Source organism: Amphibalanus amphitrite, unplaced genomic scaffold (genome assembly GCF_019059575.1).
Source record: "Amphibalanus amphitrite isolate SeventyFive unplaced genomic scaffold, NRLGWU_Aamphi_draft 000347F_arrow, whole genome shotgun sequence".
In the NCBI taxonomy this organism is placed as follows: Eukaryota; Metazoa; Arthropoda; class Thecostraca; order Balanomorpha; family Balanidae; genus Amphibalanus; species Amphibalanus amphitrite.
Window position 1 is genome coordinate 315,043 of NW_024881842.1, and position 17,468 is coordinate 332,510.

General features: G+C 50.4%; 1 protein-coding gene across 1 annotated transcript; it reads left to right on the forward strand.

The window, feature by feature from the left end:
* Window positions 1-62: 62 nt before the first annotated feature.
* Window positions 63-15,708, forward strand: LOC122389190 (exosome RNA helicase MTR4-like). Its single transcript, XM_043380958.1, has 20 exons — window positions 63-155; window positions 6,043-6,155; window positions 6,432-6,563; window positions 6,893-7,135; window positions 7,460-7,634; window positions 8,226-8,408; window positions 8,863-8,994; window positions 9,297-9,534; window positions 9,761-9,912; window positions 10,157-10,297; window positions 10,691-10,864; window positions 11,209-11,311; window positions 11,624-11,796; window positions 12,119-12,293; window positions 12,740-12,876; window positions 13,216-13,404; window positions 13,813-13,976; window positions 14,168-14,330; window positions 14,707-14,869; window positions 15,117-15,708. The coding sequence occupies exons 2-20, from the start codon at window positions 6,055-6,057 to the stop codon at window positions 15,272-15,274; spliced, it is 3,096 nt and encodes a 1,031-aa protein (XP_043236893.1). The 5' UTR covers window positions 63-155; window positions 6,043-6,054; the 3' UTR covers window positions 15,275-15,708.
* The last annotated feature ends 1,760 nt before the right edge of the window (window positions 15,709-17,468 follow it).

Consider the following 17,468-nt stretch of genomic DNA (forward strand, 5'->3'; position numbering starts at 1 on the left):
ATTTCATAGCCTGCTGTATTCTTCATTCGCGAATGCATTTTACAATTTATTAGCAGTCGACCGTGCATTGGGGCCACGTAAAGCAAATTTTTTTTATTTTTAAGCGGGACCTATAATTTATTGTATTTTGTAATTGAACTTCTTGCACTCAGGCAGTAAGTATCATATCGGTATGTCCGTGATTGTATTACGCATATTACTCATTACTGTCTCCTTAGGACTATTGTATTCTATTGTATTGTATTGAACAATCATGAGCGATCCACATTCTGAAAGTGCTTGGCGATTGCTGCTCAGAATCCGTATGCGCGGTTACCAATCTAAACATTCACAGCATTTACACATTCACTCACGTGAAAGCAAGGACAAAGACAATTTCATAGTACCACCGGTACAACTTGCCCACTAGGGTGTGTCGATAGTCGCAGATTCGCGTTAGACAAAGATATAAATTGGCGCGAGCATGCCAAAACACTAGCCCTGCAGTTGGTTTTGCGTAAAAATGCGATTTGACGAGGCTCGGGCAGGTCGAAGTTACAGCGAAAAAGTCACAGTCGACGGTGCTGCCACCTACATTGCCAATAACGGGCACTATCATATCGTTATAATTGGGGTAGTTTCAAATGAGAAATGACTTCTATTTTTGTTCAAACTGCTTAAGAAGAAATAAAACTTTTCGGAAACACACATTTTTTCCAAATATCGCGTTCCATTTTTTCCTGTTGAGTTGTTAGGAAAGTGGTAAATTTCAAGGTTGACGGCTAAAAAACGAAACGAGGAACAGAGCAGGAAGCACCAAGACGTGTGCCGCGCCGATGCTGTAGCCTGTAGATAAGGGGTGAGCAACAGAACCAGCATACCTAACGATTTTGATTACTGATAGATATTTTTCTCTAGATGGAAGACTATTAGTAACTCAGGCAAGCCTTCTAATATAGGTATCGACAGGGTTGCGGTAAAAGGTACAATCGATGGCACATTACAATTATTCTGAGTTGGGTAACAACACTCTTCAGATACCTACCATCAACAACCTCACTATCTCCTATATGGGAGCTATATCATCTGATTCCAGCGCCCTGAAAACAAACAGGTTATTACCAAAAATCTCTATATTAGCGCCTACCGACATACGCTGAATGACGCTATCAATACCCGACATTTGTAAAAGGTGATTCGCCACACAGCCCGCCGGCGTCTGAGGGGTTGAATAAGTGAGCCAGATTGCCAGCGACTCACCGCTGAACTACCGGGCATAACAAAACGGACGATGCGACATGACTCAGAGATCATCACAGACGCAACGAAAAATGTAACCGAAGGCCATCTGAGCTGTTGTTGTTGTTGTTGTTGTGTGTTCCCTCCAGCCGCGTCACCGCGGTGTAGCCGTGCGGCTCTGGAGGTCCCTCACGGCGGCCGCCAGGGCCGCCACCTCTCCGTCGTCGCGGACGTCTTCCGGGTTCGGGAAAATCGTTCCGTACATCCGGAGACGCCAGCCCATGAGGGCCGGGCACCGGAAGAAGAAGTGCCGGGGCGTGTGGCCTCCTCCCGGCACACGGTGCACCGGCCCGCCGCACAGTCGGTGTCAGGGCACTGGCGGCAATCATCGGAAGGGTTCCGTCCAATCCGGTGGAGGTATTGGCGGGATCCTGACCAGTGGCCCGCGCGGAGCTGGTGGACGTCGACGGCCGACGATCTGTCCCCCGTCGCGGCCGGCGGCGGCAGCCGGTTCTCCATCAGGGTCCGGTACCAGCCCTCCGGCCAGGCGGCGATGGTGCGGTCGCGGGCCAGTCTGGCGGCCGCGCAGTGGGCGGTAGCGGCGTCCACCGGGACCGCCGCCTGGGGGAGCGCGGTCGCCTCCTTGGCGATCTGGTCGGCGCGCTCGTTTCCGTCGACGCCGCAATGGGACGGCACCCACTGTAGGTGGATCCGGCGGGACGGACCGGCCAGGGCCGCTAGTTCGGTCCAGATGGCGGCTCCTAGCAGGGTCTTCTGGGACGCCGGGCCCTCTCTCAGCGTCGCGAGGGCCGACTGCGAATCCGAGCAGATGGTGATCGGCGCGCTCGGCTGGTGCGGGTGGTCGCGCAGGTGGTTCAGGGCCGCGCGGAGTGTGACCATCTCCGCCCTGAAGCTCGAGCAGAGTTGACCGGCAGGGACGCGTAGCTCGTCGGTTGCACCGTCCGGCCACTCCACAAAGGCTCCTGCTCCTCCGCTGCGGACTCCCGCATCCGCCGACCCATCCGTCCAAACCCAGATGGCTTGCTGGGGGAGGGACGCTAGGTGTCTCTGCGCCGCCTGGCGCAGTTCGTCAGGTGGGGCGTCCCGCCGCAACGCTCCGATGTCCAGGGAGAATGTGACGTGTGGGCAGGCGGCCACCTCCCACGGCGGCGCGCGGGCGGGCAGCAGGGGCTCGATTGGCAGCACGATCCCAGCAGCCCGCCAGGTGTCGTGCCCCACCCCGCCCCATCTGAGCTCGTGCGGAACCCTCGTTCAGATACGTAATATCGCTATCTGCCACCTCGCGGTTCCCGTGTCAAGCCGAACTCATAGGCGGCGGACCGGGGAGGGCACCGCGGCACCGTGCCCCCTTTGATTTTGGCATTTTAACATTAGCCCTATGGGCGTTGCATGGAATGAATGGGACCAAAAGTCGGCAGTGCCCCCCCCCCCCCCCTTAATTGAAGGTATTCCGCCGCTACTGGCCGAACTGATGACACGCAATGGCCAGTCAGTCACAGCTCAGCTTCCTGCGGAACACAGGAAGACACATTCAGTGAGAGTTGGTGGTCATTGATTGTGTTAATATTATTGACATGGTGACTAAAGAACGGTTATATTGCGCCAATAATGTTGCCAGTAGCAGCACCACCAATCTTTTGAACTAAAATCACTTGACATCGGTAAAAAGAAACCCTCTAGCTTTTTTCAAGCAATCCGTGAAATAGAGGGGATTAGAAAAACCGAAAATCCAAATATTAGCACTAGATAACATAGATCTTAAATTTTGGCCAACATTTTTAAAGCATAGGTACATCAGAGGAGCTGTTGGCGGCTTACCGTCGCGTCTGTGATGATCTCTGAGTCATGTCGCATCGTCCGTTTTGTTACGCCCGGTAGTTCAGCGGTGAGTCGCTGGCAATCTGGCTCACTGATTCAACCCCTCCGACGCCGGCGGGCTGTGTGGCGAATCACCTTTTACAAATGTTGGGTATTGATAGCGTCATTCAGCATATGTCGGTAGGCGGTAATACAGAGATTTTTGATGATAACCTGTTTGTTTTCAGGGCGCTGGAATCAGATGAAATAGCTCCCATATAGGAGATAGTGAGGTTGTTGATGGTAGGTATCTGAAGAGTGTTGTTTCCCAACTCAGAATAATTGTAATGTGCCATCGATTGTACCTTTTACCGCAACCCTGTCGATACCTATATTAGAAGGCTTGCCTGAGTTACTAATAGTCTTTCTTTTAGAGAAAAATATCTATCACTAATCAAAATCGTTAGGTATGCTGGTTCTGCTGCTCACCCCTTATCTACAGGCTACAGCATCGGCGCGGCGCACGTCTTGGTGATTCCTGCTCTGTTCTCCTGTTTCGTTTTTTAGCCGTCAACCTTGAAATTTACCACTTTCCTAACAACTCAACAGGAAAAAATGGAACGCGATATTTGGGAAAAATGTATGTTTCCGAATTGTTTTATTTCTTCTTAAGCAGTTTGAACAAAAATAGAAGTCATTTCTCATTTGAAACTACCCCAATTATAACGATATGATAGTGCCCGTTATTGGCAATGTAGGTGGCAGCACCGTCGACTGCGACTTTTTCGCTGTAACTTCGACCTGCCCGAGCCTCGTCAAATCGCATTTTTACGCAAAACCAACTGCAGGGCTAGTGTTTTGGCATGCTCCCGCCACTTTATATCTTTGTCTAACGCGAATCTGTGAGAAAAACCCCTCTGTCGACACACCCTATTGCCCACCCACCCACCAACCCGTTGGTCAGCGACGATCAGTTAGTGCCCCATCCACTCTCGCGGCTTTAACAGAGCAGGCAAAGCGGGCGGGAGGTAGCTGCGACAGCTGAGTTGGGGAACTATTGAGCAGAGCTGCGGCTCGATGGCCGAACCACCGCCTACCCGTTTTCAGCCGCGGTTGCGGAAGGTGAAAGAGGTGGTCTTGCCTGGAGTGTCTCTCCCAGACAGCGCTGTTTGTGATGAACATGGTTGCCAATTCCTCAGGTTCGCCATGCTGTATGGCTTTGTGGGCGATGACAAGGGTTTGGTAATCAGCTATATGACGTGGGGACAACCACCAGAGCTTTTTTTGCAGGTCAGAGACATGGGCAAATTTACGGCGACTGAAAATGACTAACAGCGAAGTTCAGAATTTTTTGGAGACGATCAAAATTTTTTTGGGACCCATTGCCATAAACTGAGAGGCAGTTTTGGATGCGGGAGATAACAAGTGCTGTCACGTCACGAGCGTTCTAATGATGCCATCCGGGAGACTGTGGCGCGCATGGGAGAAACCGATCAACAGTCCCGTACACCGGCGGCTGAGTTCGGAGACGTGAGCGTCCCAGGATAGAGTACTGTCAAAAGTGACGCCCAGGTTCCCCACCTGCGCGCACGGCTGCAACGCTGCGTCACGGAACGATACCCGGAAATCTGGCAATTTGCGTACATTTTGACGACTGCTGAAGACAATGAGCTATGTTTTACTGGCGTTGACCTTCAGGGCGTTAGCGCACAACCATTCGTTGAGTGACGCGAGCGAAACCTGCATGCGCGAGATGGGAACTCCCAAGGTCCCTGGCAGGACCGCTAACCAGTACTTTGGGTGTCGTCGGCATATTGAATGACTACTGCGTCACCCGCGTAAGCGATAAGTTGTTAGAGAAGATGGTGAAAAGTAACGGCCCTTACGCAGAGCCCTGGAAGACACCCATGGTATTAGGAAGAGGCCGAGACAGCACTCTACTTCCGGACCCAATACCCATTGTTCATCAACACGCTCTGGGTGTGTCCATGAAGATAGGCGGCGAACCAGGAAATTTCGATACCGTGCAGCATAAGTTTTTGCATCAGAAGCTCATGGTCTATCACGTCGAAACATTTACTAGGATCGAGGAGGCATAGCATTGAGATTTCCCCCTGTCGGTGGCGGCCAGGATGCGTTCAGTGACGGACAACAACGCGGTTTCAGTAGAGTGCCGGGGCGGAAGCCGTGCTGTGAGGATGCCAGAAGGTGATTGTGAGAGAGGTAGACGTAGAGCTGCTGATCGACAATGCGCTCAACCACTTTCATGATTACGGGAACTAGGGAAATGGGCCGGAAGTTTGCGGGGTCTGAAGGATTGCCGGACTTGAACAGAGGGTGAACTATGGAATGTTTCCATGAATCGGGGATATCGGTTTGTGTCCTGATTTTCGTGAATTTGGGTGGAAACCCACACCTTAACAGATTCTCTTTGTGACGTCCCGGAAAGCCAAACGACGTCCCTGACAGATAAAAGTCGACAGGTATATCGAACACTAAAAGCAAACTAACAAAAAGAAATATCACCTCTGGGCTCTGTAGCCTAAAAAACACGGCTATGCAGAATGACAATAAATATATCCTAAGTCCTCACAAACCCACTCTTACACTCAACTTCCCTTTCCTACACCGCTGGCCAACTGCCGCAACGATGCGATGCGATAGTTATCAGAGGTTTAGCCTTTGTATCGGCACCTCCTTGAGTTCTTAAACTTTAACTTTTACTTTGATCGATGGGTTGCATTGTTATGGTTGGTTTGTGTGGCTAGGATTCTTACTAGGGGACAGGATTGGGTGTTGGGAGGATGAAGGTCAATTAGGATGGAGAAATTTGTTTTATTTCCAGCAGTCTTCTTTTCTTCCACAGCTTAAACAATACTTCTTTCTTTTCTTCGATATCTTCCTCCTCAAACAGAAACATCCCTAAAATATCTTTGCATAGGGTTTCCTGAGGAGTTATTTTGTGTTACATATGACAGTTACATGCTGGTATGTGTACCATTTCAGGAAGTCTTAACAATGGATGAAGATCTGTTTGCTGTTTTTGATAGTAAGCCATCTACCAAAGCAGATAATGCATCTAAAAAGGGAAAGACAAAACAAGAACCTACAGAAGAAGAGTAAGTTTTTTTCGTATTTAGTGTAGCATGCTCCAGTAGGCCTGGCAGGGTCACGTAAAGGATTGATTACTTATCTGATCTGACATGAGGTGACCAATTTAAGAATAAGCCTTAGTACCCTAGGGTTTGCGTTGATTACAAAAATATTTTCAGTTGGCAGAACTTAGCTACATTAGACTGCACAAACTTTTGGTGTTGCACGGTTGGCAGTAAACAGTTAACGCCTTGCATAGTTAAAACTTTGTGTGGCTGACATGCCCTATCACTGTCTCTCAGGGAGCCATCGGTGGACGATCTGCTGCAGCAGCTCACCTCTGGAAAGAGGTCTGCCGAGGAGGCCAGTGGAGATGAAGAAGAAGAAACAAAGAAATTCAAAGTAGAAGAGGAGGGAGGAGTGGATGATGCCAAGTGAGGGCACACTTTTGTGCAACATTTAACCTACGTTTTTTAACACTAATAACCGATTTTCTGTTTTACTAACTTTCATTTCAAATCAGGTTTAGCTTTGTCAGTTCATATGTTTAAAAAAAAAATTATGTTATCTTTAATGAGGTGATTACGGCAGACTTAAAGGTAAAAGAAAACATGTCGTAAAGCCTTCACATAGGTCTTCTTCTGAAGTCGGAACATACACTAGGCTCATGCAGATCATCGCTTAACCCTATCAGAAATCAAATTACGGTACACGGTCGGCGTGGCACCGTATTTCTAACTCACCCCTTACCCCACCATTCCAGACTGGCAGAACAGATGCCGCGTATCCAGGTGCACACGATTGACACCATAGAATCGTGTGTGCACGAGGTGTGCGTGCCTCCCGACCAGGAGTACATACCGTTGGTGGCGCCCACGCGCGACCCGCCCAAGCAGTACCCGTTTGTACTGGATCCCTTCCAGAAGGAAGCCGTTCTGTGCCTGGAGAGTAACCAGTCGGTGCTGGTGTCGGCACACACCTCCGCCGGAAAAACGGTGGTCGCAGAGTGAGTGAAGGGCGGGTGGGATACGGGAGATGAATGTGGAGGGTGACTGAGAAGATGATGACTTGGAATGGTGATAGATTGTTGACAAAAGTTACAAATCGATATGTTTTACGGGTGATGCTATAATTTTACACTTATGAGTGAAAAAAGTGTTTAAATTTGTTTTGCGGCAATGCCGATTTTGTTCTCGTAGGTTCCATTTTCATTACGTTTTCGTCATGATATCTACGCTAGGCTATATTTTCACTTTCAGTTTCCCTTTCATGTCCTTACGTATTCCCAGAGCCTGCTGTTGAGCGTCCTGCTCCCTCTCCTCCCGTTCAGGTACGCGATCGCTCTGTCTTTACGCGACAAACAGCGAGTGATTTACACGACTCCGATCAAGGCGCTGAGTAACCAGAAGTACCGTGAGTTCAGCGAAGAGTTCCAGGACGTGGGTCTGATGACGGGCGACGTCACCATCAACCCGTCGGCCTCCTGCCTCATCATGACCACGGAGGTGGGTGGGAGTCTCTGAGGTCAGGGATTGTCGCGGTTTTGGCATGTAGCAGTCAGTCAGTCAACTTACTTAAATTCTTGCATTCTTGAGCTTTCCTAAATCAGTTTGACTTTTTTGGCGCATTGCTGACCACGCCACGTGTCGTTTTCATTTGGGGAGGTGGGTGGGTGGCTGGGGAGGTTTCGTGTTGCGCCGTGCCCTCTGAGTTGGTAATGTTACTGGAGCTAGTTTGAGTGCGAGCGATTTCTGTCACTGTCCCGTTTGATCGTCAGATTATGCGCTGTTAGTTGTTTGCCACGTCTCTTTCTTCATTTTTAATCGCTTCTGACCGCCTCTTTCCTCGGATTTTGCACAGTATGCTGTACCGGGCCGCGGCTCGGTGCTGATACATGACTGCCTATTAAACGTTTCTCCCCGGCAGATTTTGCGCAATATGTTGTACCGCGGCTCCGGCTAATATCTGACCTCGCTCTGTGACTCTTCGGACTGTTACTAACCGCTTCTCTCCGGCAGATTCTGCGCAGCATGCTCGTGACATCTTTCCTCCCTCTGTGACTCTTCTGACTGTTTCTAACCGCTTCTCCCCGTCAGATTTTGCGCAGCATGCTGTACCGCGGCTCGGAGGTGATGCGTGAGGTGGCCTGGGTGGTGTTTGACGAGATCCACTACATGAGGGACAAGTCGCGCGGCTACGTCTGGGAGGAGACCATCATCCTGCTGCCCGACTCGGTGCACTACGTGTTCCTCTCGGCCACCATACCCAACGCCAGACAGGTGAGCACCAAGTGGAGATTGTGAGAAGAGCTGGCATGAACGTGAATGACGGTGTGAAACATTGGCGTAGTTGGACATTGAAAAAATTGGCCACAGCTCGGCGTCATACTATTGTTTAGACGTGTTATCAAGCAGACAAATGTGATGATTTTCGTCGTGAGTGATGTATTTGATTATAGCATTTGCTTTCGTGTTAGTATCAGATAAAATATTAAGTTTAATCACGCACTGAAACGTTAAAAACCATGGGCGCCGATGGCCACCGCACTTCGGGCGCCCTTAACCCCCATATCATCACTATCATGAAACATTAAAAACATTAATGAGATGGTTTCGTAATAATTTATACATTCAACATTTCATTTCGCCAAAAATGTACTGGTGGAACAATCGTGTCATGTTTTTTCCTCATGCTCTCCGTAATAACATACCTAACCTCTGTTCGTGTCTCCAGTTCGCCGAGTGGATCACGTACCTACACAAGCAGCCGTGTCACGTAGTGTACACCGACTACCGACCGACACCGCTGCAGCACTACATCTACCCGTCGGGCGGCGACGGAATTCACCTGGTGGTCGACGAACAGGTGCGAGAGGGGCGGAGCGAGGGGTGGTGACTAGTGTGGCGAGTGGAGGGATGGTTGGTCCGTTAGCAGGGATTGAGGGGTGTAGTTTAGAGAGCTGCAGGGTTGGCAGGGTTTTAGCTGTGGTTGGAGCGTCCTGGGCATGGTGGACTGACCATTAAAAGAAGATAGTCACATTCTGATCAGCTTAGCAATTTTTTCGCAATGTTTAGCGTCGTATATTGTGACTGATTGTAAGCTTATTTCAGTGATCGTACTATTAAGCGCAGCAGTTTTCGGTGAAATGTCTTTACTCTGTTTCTCAGGGTAATTTCCGTGAGGACAACTTTTCGGCGGCCATGGCCGGACTCGCGGCGCCTAGTGACGCCGCCCGCAAGAGCCGCGGTCCCGGCGGCAAGCCGGGCTCCAAGGAGGGCACTAACGTCTACAAGATCATCAAGATGGTGATGGAGCGGAACCTGGCGCCCGTCATCGTGTTCAGCTTCAGCAAGAAGGAGTGCGAGGCGTACGCCCTGCAGATGGCCAAGCTGGACTTCAACACGGGTGAGCGAACGGAGGAATGATTGCTGTCTTGTGTTTCAATATATGTCATACTGTGAGGTGTCAGGATCAAGATGTGTGGGATGTTTAAAGTCAAGCATGATGGGTAATTATTATAATGAGTTACTGTCTCGTATTCCTTCCATGCTAACTCCGCTATCCCGGCTCGATCACGTTGTTTTTGTGTCCCATATGTGACAACAACCTCTTCAACTTCCTCTGTGTCCAGGTGACGAGAAGAAGCTGGTCGAGGAGGTGTTCAACAACGCGATGGACGTGCTGTCTGAGGAGGACCGTCAGCTGCCGCAGGTGGAGCACGTCCTGCCGCTGCTGCGGCGCGGCATCGGCATCCACCACGGCGGACTGCTGCCCATCCTGAAGGTAGGATCCTGGTTCTTGAGATGGAGGGGGCATTCTCAGCTCACCACGGCGGTCTGCTGCCCATCCTGAAGGTAGTAATAACTTATAACCCCATTATGGTGAACTGCTGCCTATCCTGAAGGTAGTATTCTGAGTACATTATAACCCCGCCTCGGCATTTTGTGTGTCGAAATGTACCGCCAGCCTTCAAAGTTCCAGCACCTGTACAGCTGCTGACGTCTCGTCCCGTCCCCGATTATTTCAGGAGACAATTGAGATCCTGTTCGGCGAGGGTCTGATCAAGGCGCTGTTTGCCACGGAGACGTTCGCCATGGGCCTCAACATGCCGGCGCGCACGGTCCTCTTCACCGGCTGCAGGAAGTTCGACGGCAAGGACGTCCGCTGGGTGAGTCTCCGCCGCCAGCTGTCTGAAGGGCGGCCCGGGGTGATGCTGGACAGTCCCGTGCATGGGAACAGAGCTGCCAGCGGAACTTGTAGGGCGTTTTGCACGTTCGACTTCGCTGCTTTCATAAGATAATCTCGTTATCATTGAGAAATGAGAAAGTTCATACACGGAATGTCTTCACTCTTCACTTTTATGTTGGCTTATATCACAATATCTCGTTCTATACATGTGAGTCAGTTTCACGTGTTTGTCATCACTGGCCAATTGATTAATCCAACAATTCTAGTCCTTTTTGTCTTACCGTCCATTGATCTGACCTTCCATCGGTTGGACCTTCCGTGGCCTGATCGTCCCGTCGTTTGACTGTCCCATTATTCCTCCGACCGCCCCCAGCTGTCCTCGGGCGAGTACATTCAGATGTCGGGCCGTGCCGGACGACGTGGTAAGGACGACAAGGGCATCGTCATCCTGATGGTGGACGAGAACATGTCGCCGGCCGTGGGCAAGAACCTGGTGAAGGGCCAGGCGGACCCGCTCAACTCGGCCTTCCACCTCACATACAACATGGTGAGCGGCTGAGTCACTGGCGGAGGGTGGGTGATGGAGAGCGGAAGAGGAGGTTTTGTACTTTGTAGCGTCTGGACTTCGCTGGAAGGAATTTGGTACGTTTTATTTTTCAAATTATACCTTCAGCTCGGTAATTAATGCTACATTGATTCATTAGCGTAACTTGTTGCATTTGGCAGTTGTTTCAAGCTGCATAAAGATATTCTGTGCATCGCGCATATTCGGTCAAGTGAAACGCCGTCCTTTAGATCCCAGACTGAAAGAATGTTCTCCATAAATGCCAGTATCGTGGCCAGTATCTGACCCTCCGTGCTCCCCTCTCCCGCCGTGCCGCCTACCCTCAGGTGCTGAACCTGCTGCGAGTGGAAGAGATCAACCCGGAGTACATGCTGGAGCGCTCCTTCTTCCAGTTCCAGAACTACGCCGCCATACCGGGACTCTGTGACCGTGAGTGGGCACGAGGGTAGCGTGGCTGTGATAGGGCGTCCTCATGACCGTGAGTGACATGACGCGAGTGACGAGGGTCCCGCGGCGGCAGCCGTTTTGAAGATATCTGTTTCTTGGTAATCTCGAATCAGTTTCCAATGCCCTGAAGTGATTATGTTATGCGCTTATTAATTAGGTATGGCTGTCATGTAAATCAAGCTCCACCCACGTCAATAGCTTTCTGTTCCATCAAGTCGCCACACAGATCAACCAACCCTCCACGCTCCATCAACCGACCCTACCCGACTTAACCACACCGCTCTTCCCCTGCAGGCGTGAAGAAGGCCCGCTTCAGTCACGACAGTATGACCATAGAGCGGGAGCCAGAGGTCGCGGCCTACTGGAAGCTGCGCCAGCAGCTGGACATGCTGAAGAAGGACTTCCAGAAGTACATCACGCTGCCCAAGTACATAGTGCCGTTCCTGAACCCCGGACGAGTGGTACACGTGAGTGTGGAAGATTGAAGATGCTTGGATGTGAGGGATAGCAAAATGGGGATGGCGGGAACCGCTATACGAGCTAAGGCTTGGTGGGAGTAGTTACGGAATGTGTGTAGTGTAGGATACTGGATAGTGCATATAAACACAAAAAAATGTGCACAAAATATAAACTGTTGCCGCAGGCTCCTTCACATTCCTTTGTGCCTTCATCAGATCTCCATCTGTTAAAATTTTACCAATGCGAGGAACATATTCCGCCTCAGCCCACTCTTACACTCGCCGTGTCGCCGCATTCGGCCACGCCTCAAGTCTCCATTCTGCTCGGCAGGTTCAAACGGACGACAAGGACTTTGGCTGGTGTATCGTCATCAACTACAAGAAGGAGGACCAGAAGAAGACGGACAACCCGCTGGAGGGCGGCTCCACCTACGTGGTCGATGTGCTGATGCACGTGTCCAAGGAGACGGCACAGCTGAAGGAGACCGCGCTGCTCGAGCCGCCACGTGAGTGTCGCGGGCGTCGCCAGAGTGTATGAGAAAGAAGGAGAATAAAGTGGGGGTAATGGCTGGGAGAGGCTAATTTGGGTGGTGCGCTCGGCTTTTTGGTTCGGAATCTCATGAGAACGGAAGGACGCTGCCAGGGCAGAGCGACATTTCAAAAGACATATAGAGGACAAAATAGCATTAGATTACACCTGATACTAGCCGAGATGCAGAGCGATGGATGCAGAGTATCCCCGTCCAGTTAATCTTTGCGGCTCTGGGGATGACTACGTTCATCCTTCTATCTTGTTCGAGGATGCTAAATGTTTTATACCAAATGTTCATCTCCTGCAGTCTCACGGCTGATACTGGAGCACTAAACAATCCCCGTTGCTGACCGTCGACCTGGCCTGCCCTGATCTGACCTGACCTGACCTGACCTGACCTCCTGCCGCTCTCCTCCGCAGCGGCCGACCAGAAGGGGGAGATGGTGGTGGTGCCGGTTCTCGTCCACCTGATCCACGAGATCAGCGCCGTCCGGCTCAAATATCCGCAGGACCTCAGGCCGCTCGACAACCGCATGATCGTGCTCAAGACCATCAAGGTAAGCTGATAGACTCGCTGAGTAGGTATAGGTAGGGTTGCTGGGGTCGCGAGTGGAATGCTACTGAGATTGCATTAGGGCTTGTAATTAGGTACAGTCTGTGTGAAGTCACCGGTTGTTGTGGGCGTTTTACGGAAGGCTGATTTGGAGGCTTATGTCACGCTGTTTTTTTTCAAAGATGAATTGCGGTGTCGGTTTGGTACGTCACTGCACAAGCACGTGCAGACGCCTGGTGTGTGCTTTGTTTGTGTGCTTCACCTCGCCCTCAACCACCTGCTTCCTAAAACACCTTATGTTCTCACCGTTACCTTATTTCCCCTTTTATTTTCTCTCCATCAGGAGATGAAGCGCCGCTTCCCGACCGGTATTCCTCGCCTGGACGCCGTCAAAGACATGGGCATTAAGGACCGCGAGTTTGTATCGCTGGTGGACAAGATCGAGTCGTTCGAGCGCCGGCTGTTCTCCCATCCACTGCACGACGATCCGCGGCTGGACGAGCTCTACAACCAGTATGTCGAGAAAATGGAGGTGAGTGGAGCAATGAGGATGGATGGAGGGAGGTGAAATAAGTAAAATCATAGATAACATGATTCATGTTATCTATGGTAAAATATAAGCAGAAGAGCAGTTAGTGAGTTATAAGCAGGAGCTTACGGTTGAAAACACTGGCCGAAAGTTCTATTCAGTCAAATTGAACTGGGCGCAAAATGACCCCAGCAGTCGGCGCGCCCTAAAGCTCCAATAAACAAACTCAGTCAAATTGAACCAATCAAGGTTTGCAACCATGGTATATGGCTGAGGAGGTGATTGGTATTTGTTTTGCTATGGCTCGTTTACAAATGCAGTTACGGTTGTAGATCGTTGTGTTATTGTTTTAATTTATAATATTTGTCCTTCATCACCCACTTACTGACGATCTCCCGCCTCTCCTCCCAGCTGAGTAACGAGCTGAAGGCGGCCAAGCTGGAGCTGCGCCGCGCCAAGTCCCTGCTGCAGATGGATGAGCTCAAGTGCCGTAAGCGCGTGCTGCGCCGGCTCGGCTACTGTACTGCCGCAGGCGTTATCGAGGTCAAGGGCCGCGTGGCGTGCGAACTGAGCAGGTCAGTTGGTGATGGGAATAGCTGGGAAGGACGTGAAGATCCAGCCGATAATAAGTTGTGAGCTACGGACAGTGATTAGCTTTGTTCAGGCTGATCAGATTATCCTCAATCAATTAATTGTTTATTGCATGCTTACATTCAGCCGTCGCTAAACATTCATCCTTCAATGTTTATCTTTCCTCCATTTACAGTGCCGACGAGCTGCTGATCACGGAGATGATCTTCAACGGCATGTTCAACGACCTGTCGGTGCCGCAGTCGGTGGCGCTCATGTCCTGCTTCACGTTCGACGAAAAGTCCAACGACGCGCCCAAGCTTCAGGACCAGCTGTCGGGCGCGCTGCGGCAGATGCAGGTAAAGTCATAGTAGATATAGAGCAATAATAGTTGAGTTGACAAATAAACGTGCCTATTTTGTGATTTTAGCAACCTACCGTTTCCGTTTGCATGCCCCCCAAAATCAATTACTTCGGTTGATGCACACTCTTTTGCACTTCCACTGTTCAGTTTGTGCCAGTAAGAGATCACCGGCCTTTAACGTGCTTGAGAGGGGCTGAATGGGTGTGTTGCAATTTGTCTCACACTTATCACCGCTGTGTGACGGAAGCGGCAGATATTCCTCTCCCACACGTAGAATCGCCCTAAGGTCTGCAATGGACTGTGATGAGGCTTTCTTGCTTGGTGTAGTGAGTAGTGATGTCTCTTACTTATGCATCTCATGCCTTGCACAGGAGCTGGCGCGTCGGATAGCGCGGGTAAGCGTGGACTCCAAGCTGGAACTGGACGAGGAGAGCTACGTGGGCCAGTTCAAGCCGGCCATGATGGACGTGGTCAACGCCTGGTGCCAGGGATCCAGCTTCGCAGAACTCTGCAAGATGACAGACGCGTTCGAAGGTGCGAGTGTGGGGAGGACGGTCCTGTTTCCTGATCTATCTGAACTGGTTATTGTCGACCAGGCACCAGCCAAGCATTCTTTAAGAAGAAAGAAAGGAATAACAAGGCGAGGAGTGACGTTCCTCACTCCCTGACTCATAATATAATAAGTGAATGGTAAATTACAATCATCTGAATCAAAGCACCGTTCGTGCCTTGCTCACTGCGCCTCCTGCACTTGCTCACTCTTCCCCTTTCCGTTTTGCAGGCAGCATCATCCGCTGCATGCGTCGCCTGGAGGAGCTGCTTCGTCAGATGGTACAGGCCGCGAAGGGCATCGGCAACACAGATCTCGAGAACAAGTTCAGCGAGGGCATTCGACTGATGAAGAGGGACATCGTGTTTGCCGCGAGCCTCTACCTGTAGTTGGCCTTGGGGTTGAGGGTGGAGAAGGATAGGGCGAGTCTGGACTGACGTGAGCTGAGAGGCAGTGCGTTCTAAAGCGTGTTTGACGACGGTGACCGTTTTGTACCTGTGGACGTTTGACTGTTGAGAGCGGCGGGACGTGTGTGGTGTTGAGTCCGACTCTGCCATGAAGATGTGCACTGTACAGCGTCCACTGTAGATTGCAAACTGCTGGTTGCGTGTGTGGTTGCCCGCATCTGACCGCGACCCACTGTTAGATGTCTGAGGGCGGTTCAACAGCTGCCCGGTGTTTGCATCTGGCCACGGCCGGGGCAGAAAAACCAGCGACCTGAGCAACGGTGCGCTGTGCCTGTTTGATTCGTGCTCATCTGTTCTTGTGAGAGGCGCCGTGGCGGGAACAGAAGAATATAAATCCATTATCATCCGTTATGGCAGTGATTGGTTTTTAGAGGAGGCAAACCTGCTGAGACTTGCTATCAAGAGGTGAGATTGCATAATTTGTGGGGATTTAATATTGAAGAACGCAATGGTTGCTGAAACGTCGACCGTGACGACGGAAGATGGAACGGATCGGTCACCAACAACAGCGAATAACTGTGGTAACCCATTTATTAAATTATTAGGCCCTTTCGGTCCAATTAGACCATTTCAGAGCCAGGAGGATGATAGGATATAGGGGGAGACATTGGTCTGGGCAGGCACCCTAGTGAGTCGCCGGGGCTGAGCCCGTCCAGAGGACAGGCCACCCAGCCCCAAGGCACTCACTGCACCCGGCTACGGGGTGCGCTCCCTCGGGAGCACACGGTTCGTCGGAAGGTCATCTCAGGCTCAAAAGAAACGATATATACCATTCGAAAGCTGACGATGCGCTGAACCCGAAAATGTAATTTTTATCAAAATCGATCGATGGCCTTTTTTGAAAATTGCGTTTTTGTAAAAACTTTATAATTTTTTATTCAACGGTCTGTCCCAGACATTCTTGAAAAAATAAACATGCATTTTTGAGTTCTAGTGAAAGCTGAATGCCAGAAGAACAATATCTAGCGGAGCAATATTTCCAAACATTAATATGCGTCTCCCACAGCCGACAATAAGGCGCAATTACACAGCTCAGTGTCACGATGGACCAAAGTCAGCCACACAGAAGCGTGAAATGACCCTTATCGACTCGCAGACCCGGCGCTCTCGGCCCGCCTGACCGGCCATGGAAAGAACGTTCGGCTCTCGTTCTACTAAATAAATGTCATATTTGTCAGTTTAACTGTCCACATCGCTATTAAAGTTATTCAGGATACTTGTGAAGAAAATTCACTGTTCTGCTTGATTTACAACATGCTTTAATTTACATTTTTCTTATATATGTTTTGTTCCGTCCAGCTGCGCTCAGTGCCCGCGCAGGGGAAATGAGCGGGGTTTCACTGTCAGAGGCTGTACTGGTGACAGCTGCTCGGCCGTGCGACCGGTCAAAGGTTACCCTGCCCCACCGGGCGCTACCCCCACTCCACCGGAGCTGAGGCCGGTGCAACCTCTGACATTTCACCGCGTCCAGTTTTCCTTATATGGGCATGATACCAAGCTCAATTGAGCAAAGTAGACATGAACAAATGTAAATTAATGCATGATTTGAAGATGACAGAGCAATGGATTTTCTTCACAGGTATCCTGAATAACTTTAATAGCGATGTGGACAGTTAAACTGACAAATATGCCATTTGTTAAGTAGAACGAGAGCCGAACGTTCTTTCCGTGGCCGGTCAGGCGGGCCGAGAGCGCCGGGTCTGCGAGTCGATAAGGGTCATTTCACGCTTCTGTGTGGCTGACTTTGGTCCATCGTGACACTGAGCTGTGTAATTGCGCATTATTGTCGGCTGTGGGAGACGCATATTAATGTTTGGAAATATTGCTCCACTAGATATTGTTCTTTAGGCATTAATCTTTCACTGGAACTCAAAAACACATGTTTATCTTTTCAAGAATGTCTGGGACAGCCCGTTGAATAGAAAATTATTAAGTTTTGACAAAAACGCAATTTTCAAAAAAGGCCATCGATCGATTTTGATAAAAATTACATTTTCGGATTCAGCGCATCGTCAGCTTTCGAATGATATAAATCGTTTCTTTTGAGCCTGAGATGACCTTCCGACGAACCGTGAGCAGCGGTGCCGCTCCAAGGGAGCAGCCCGCATGAGATAAA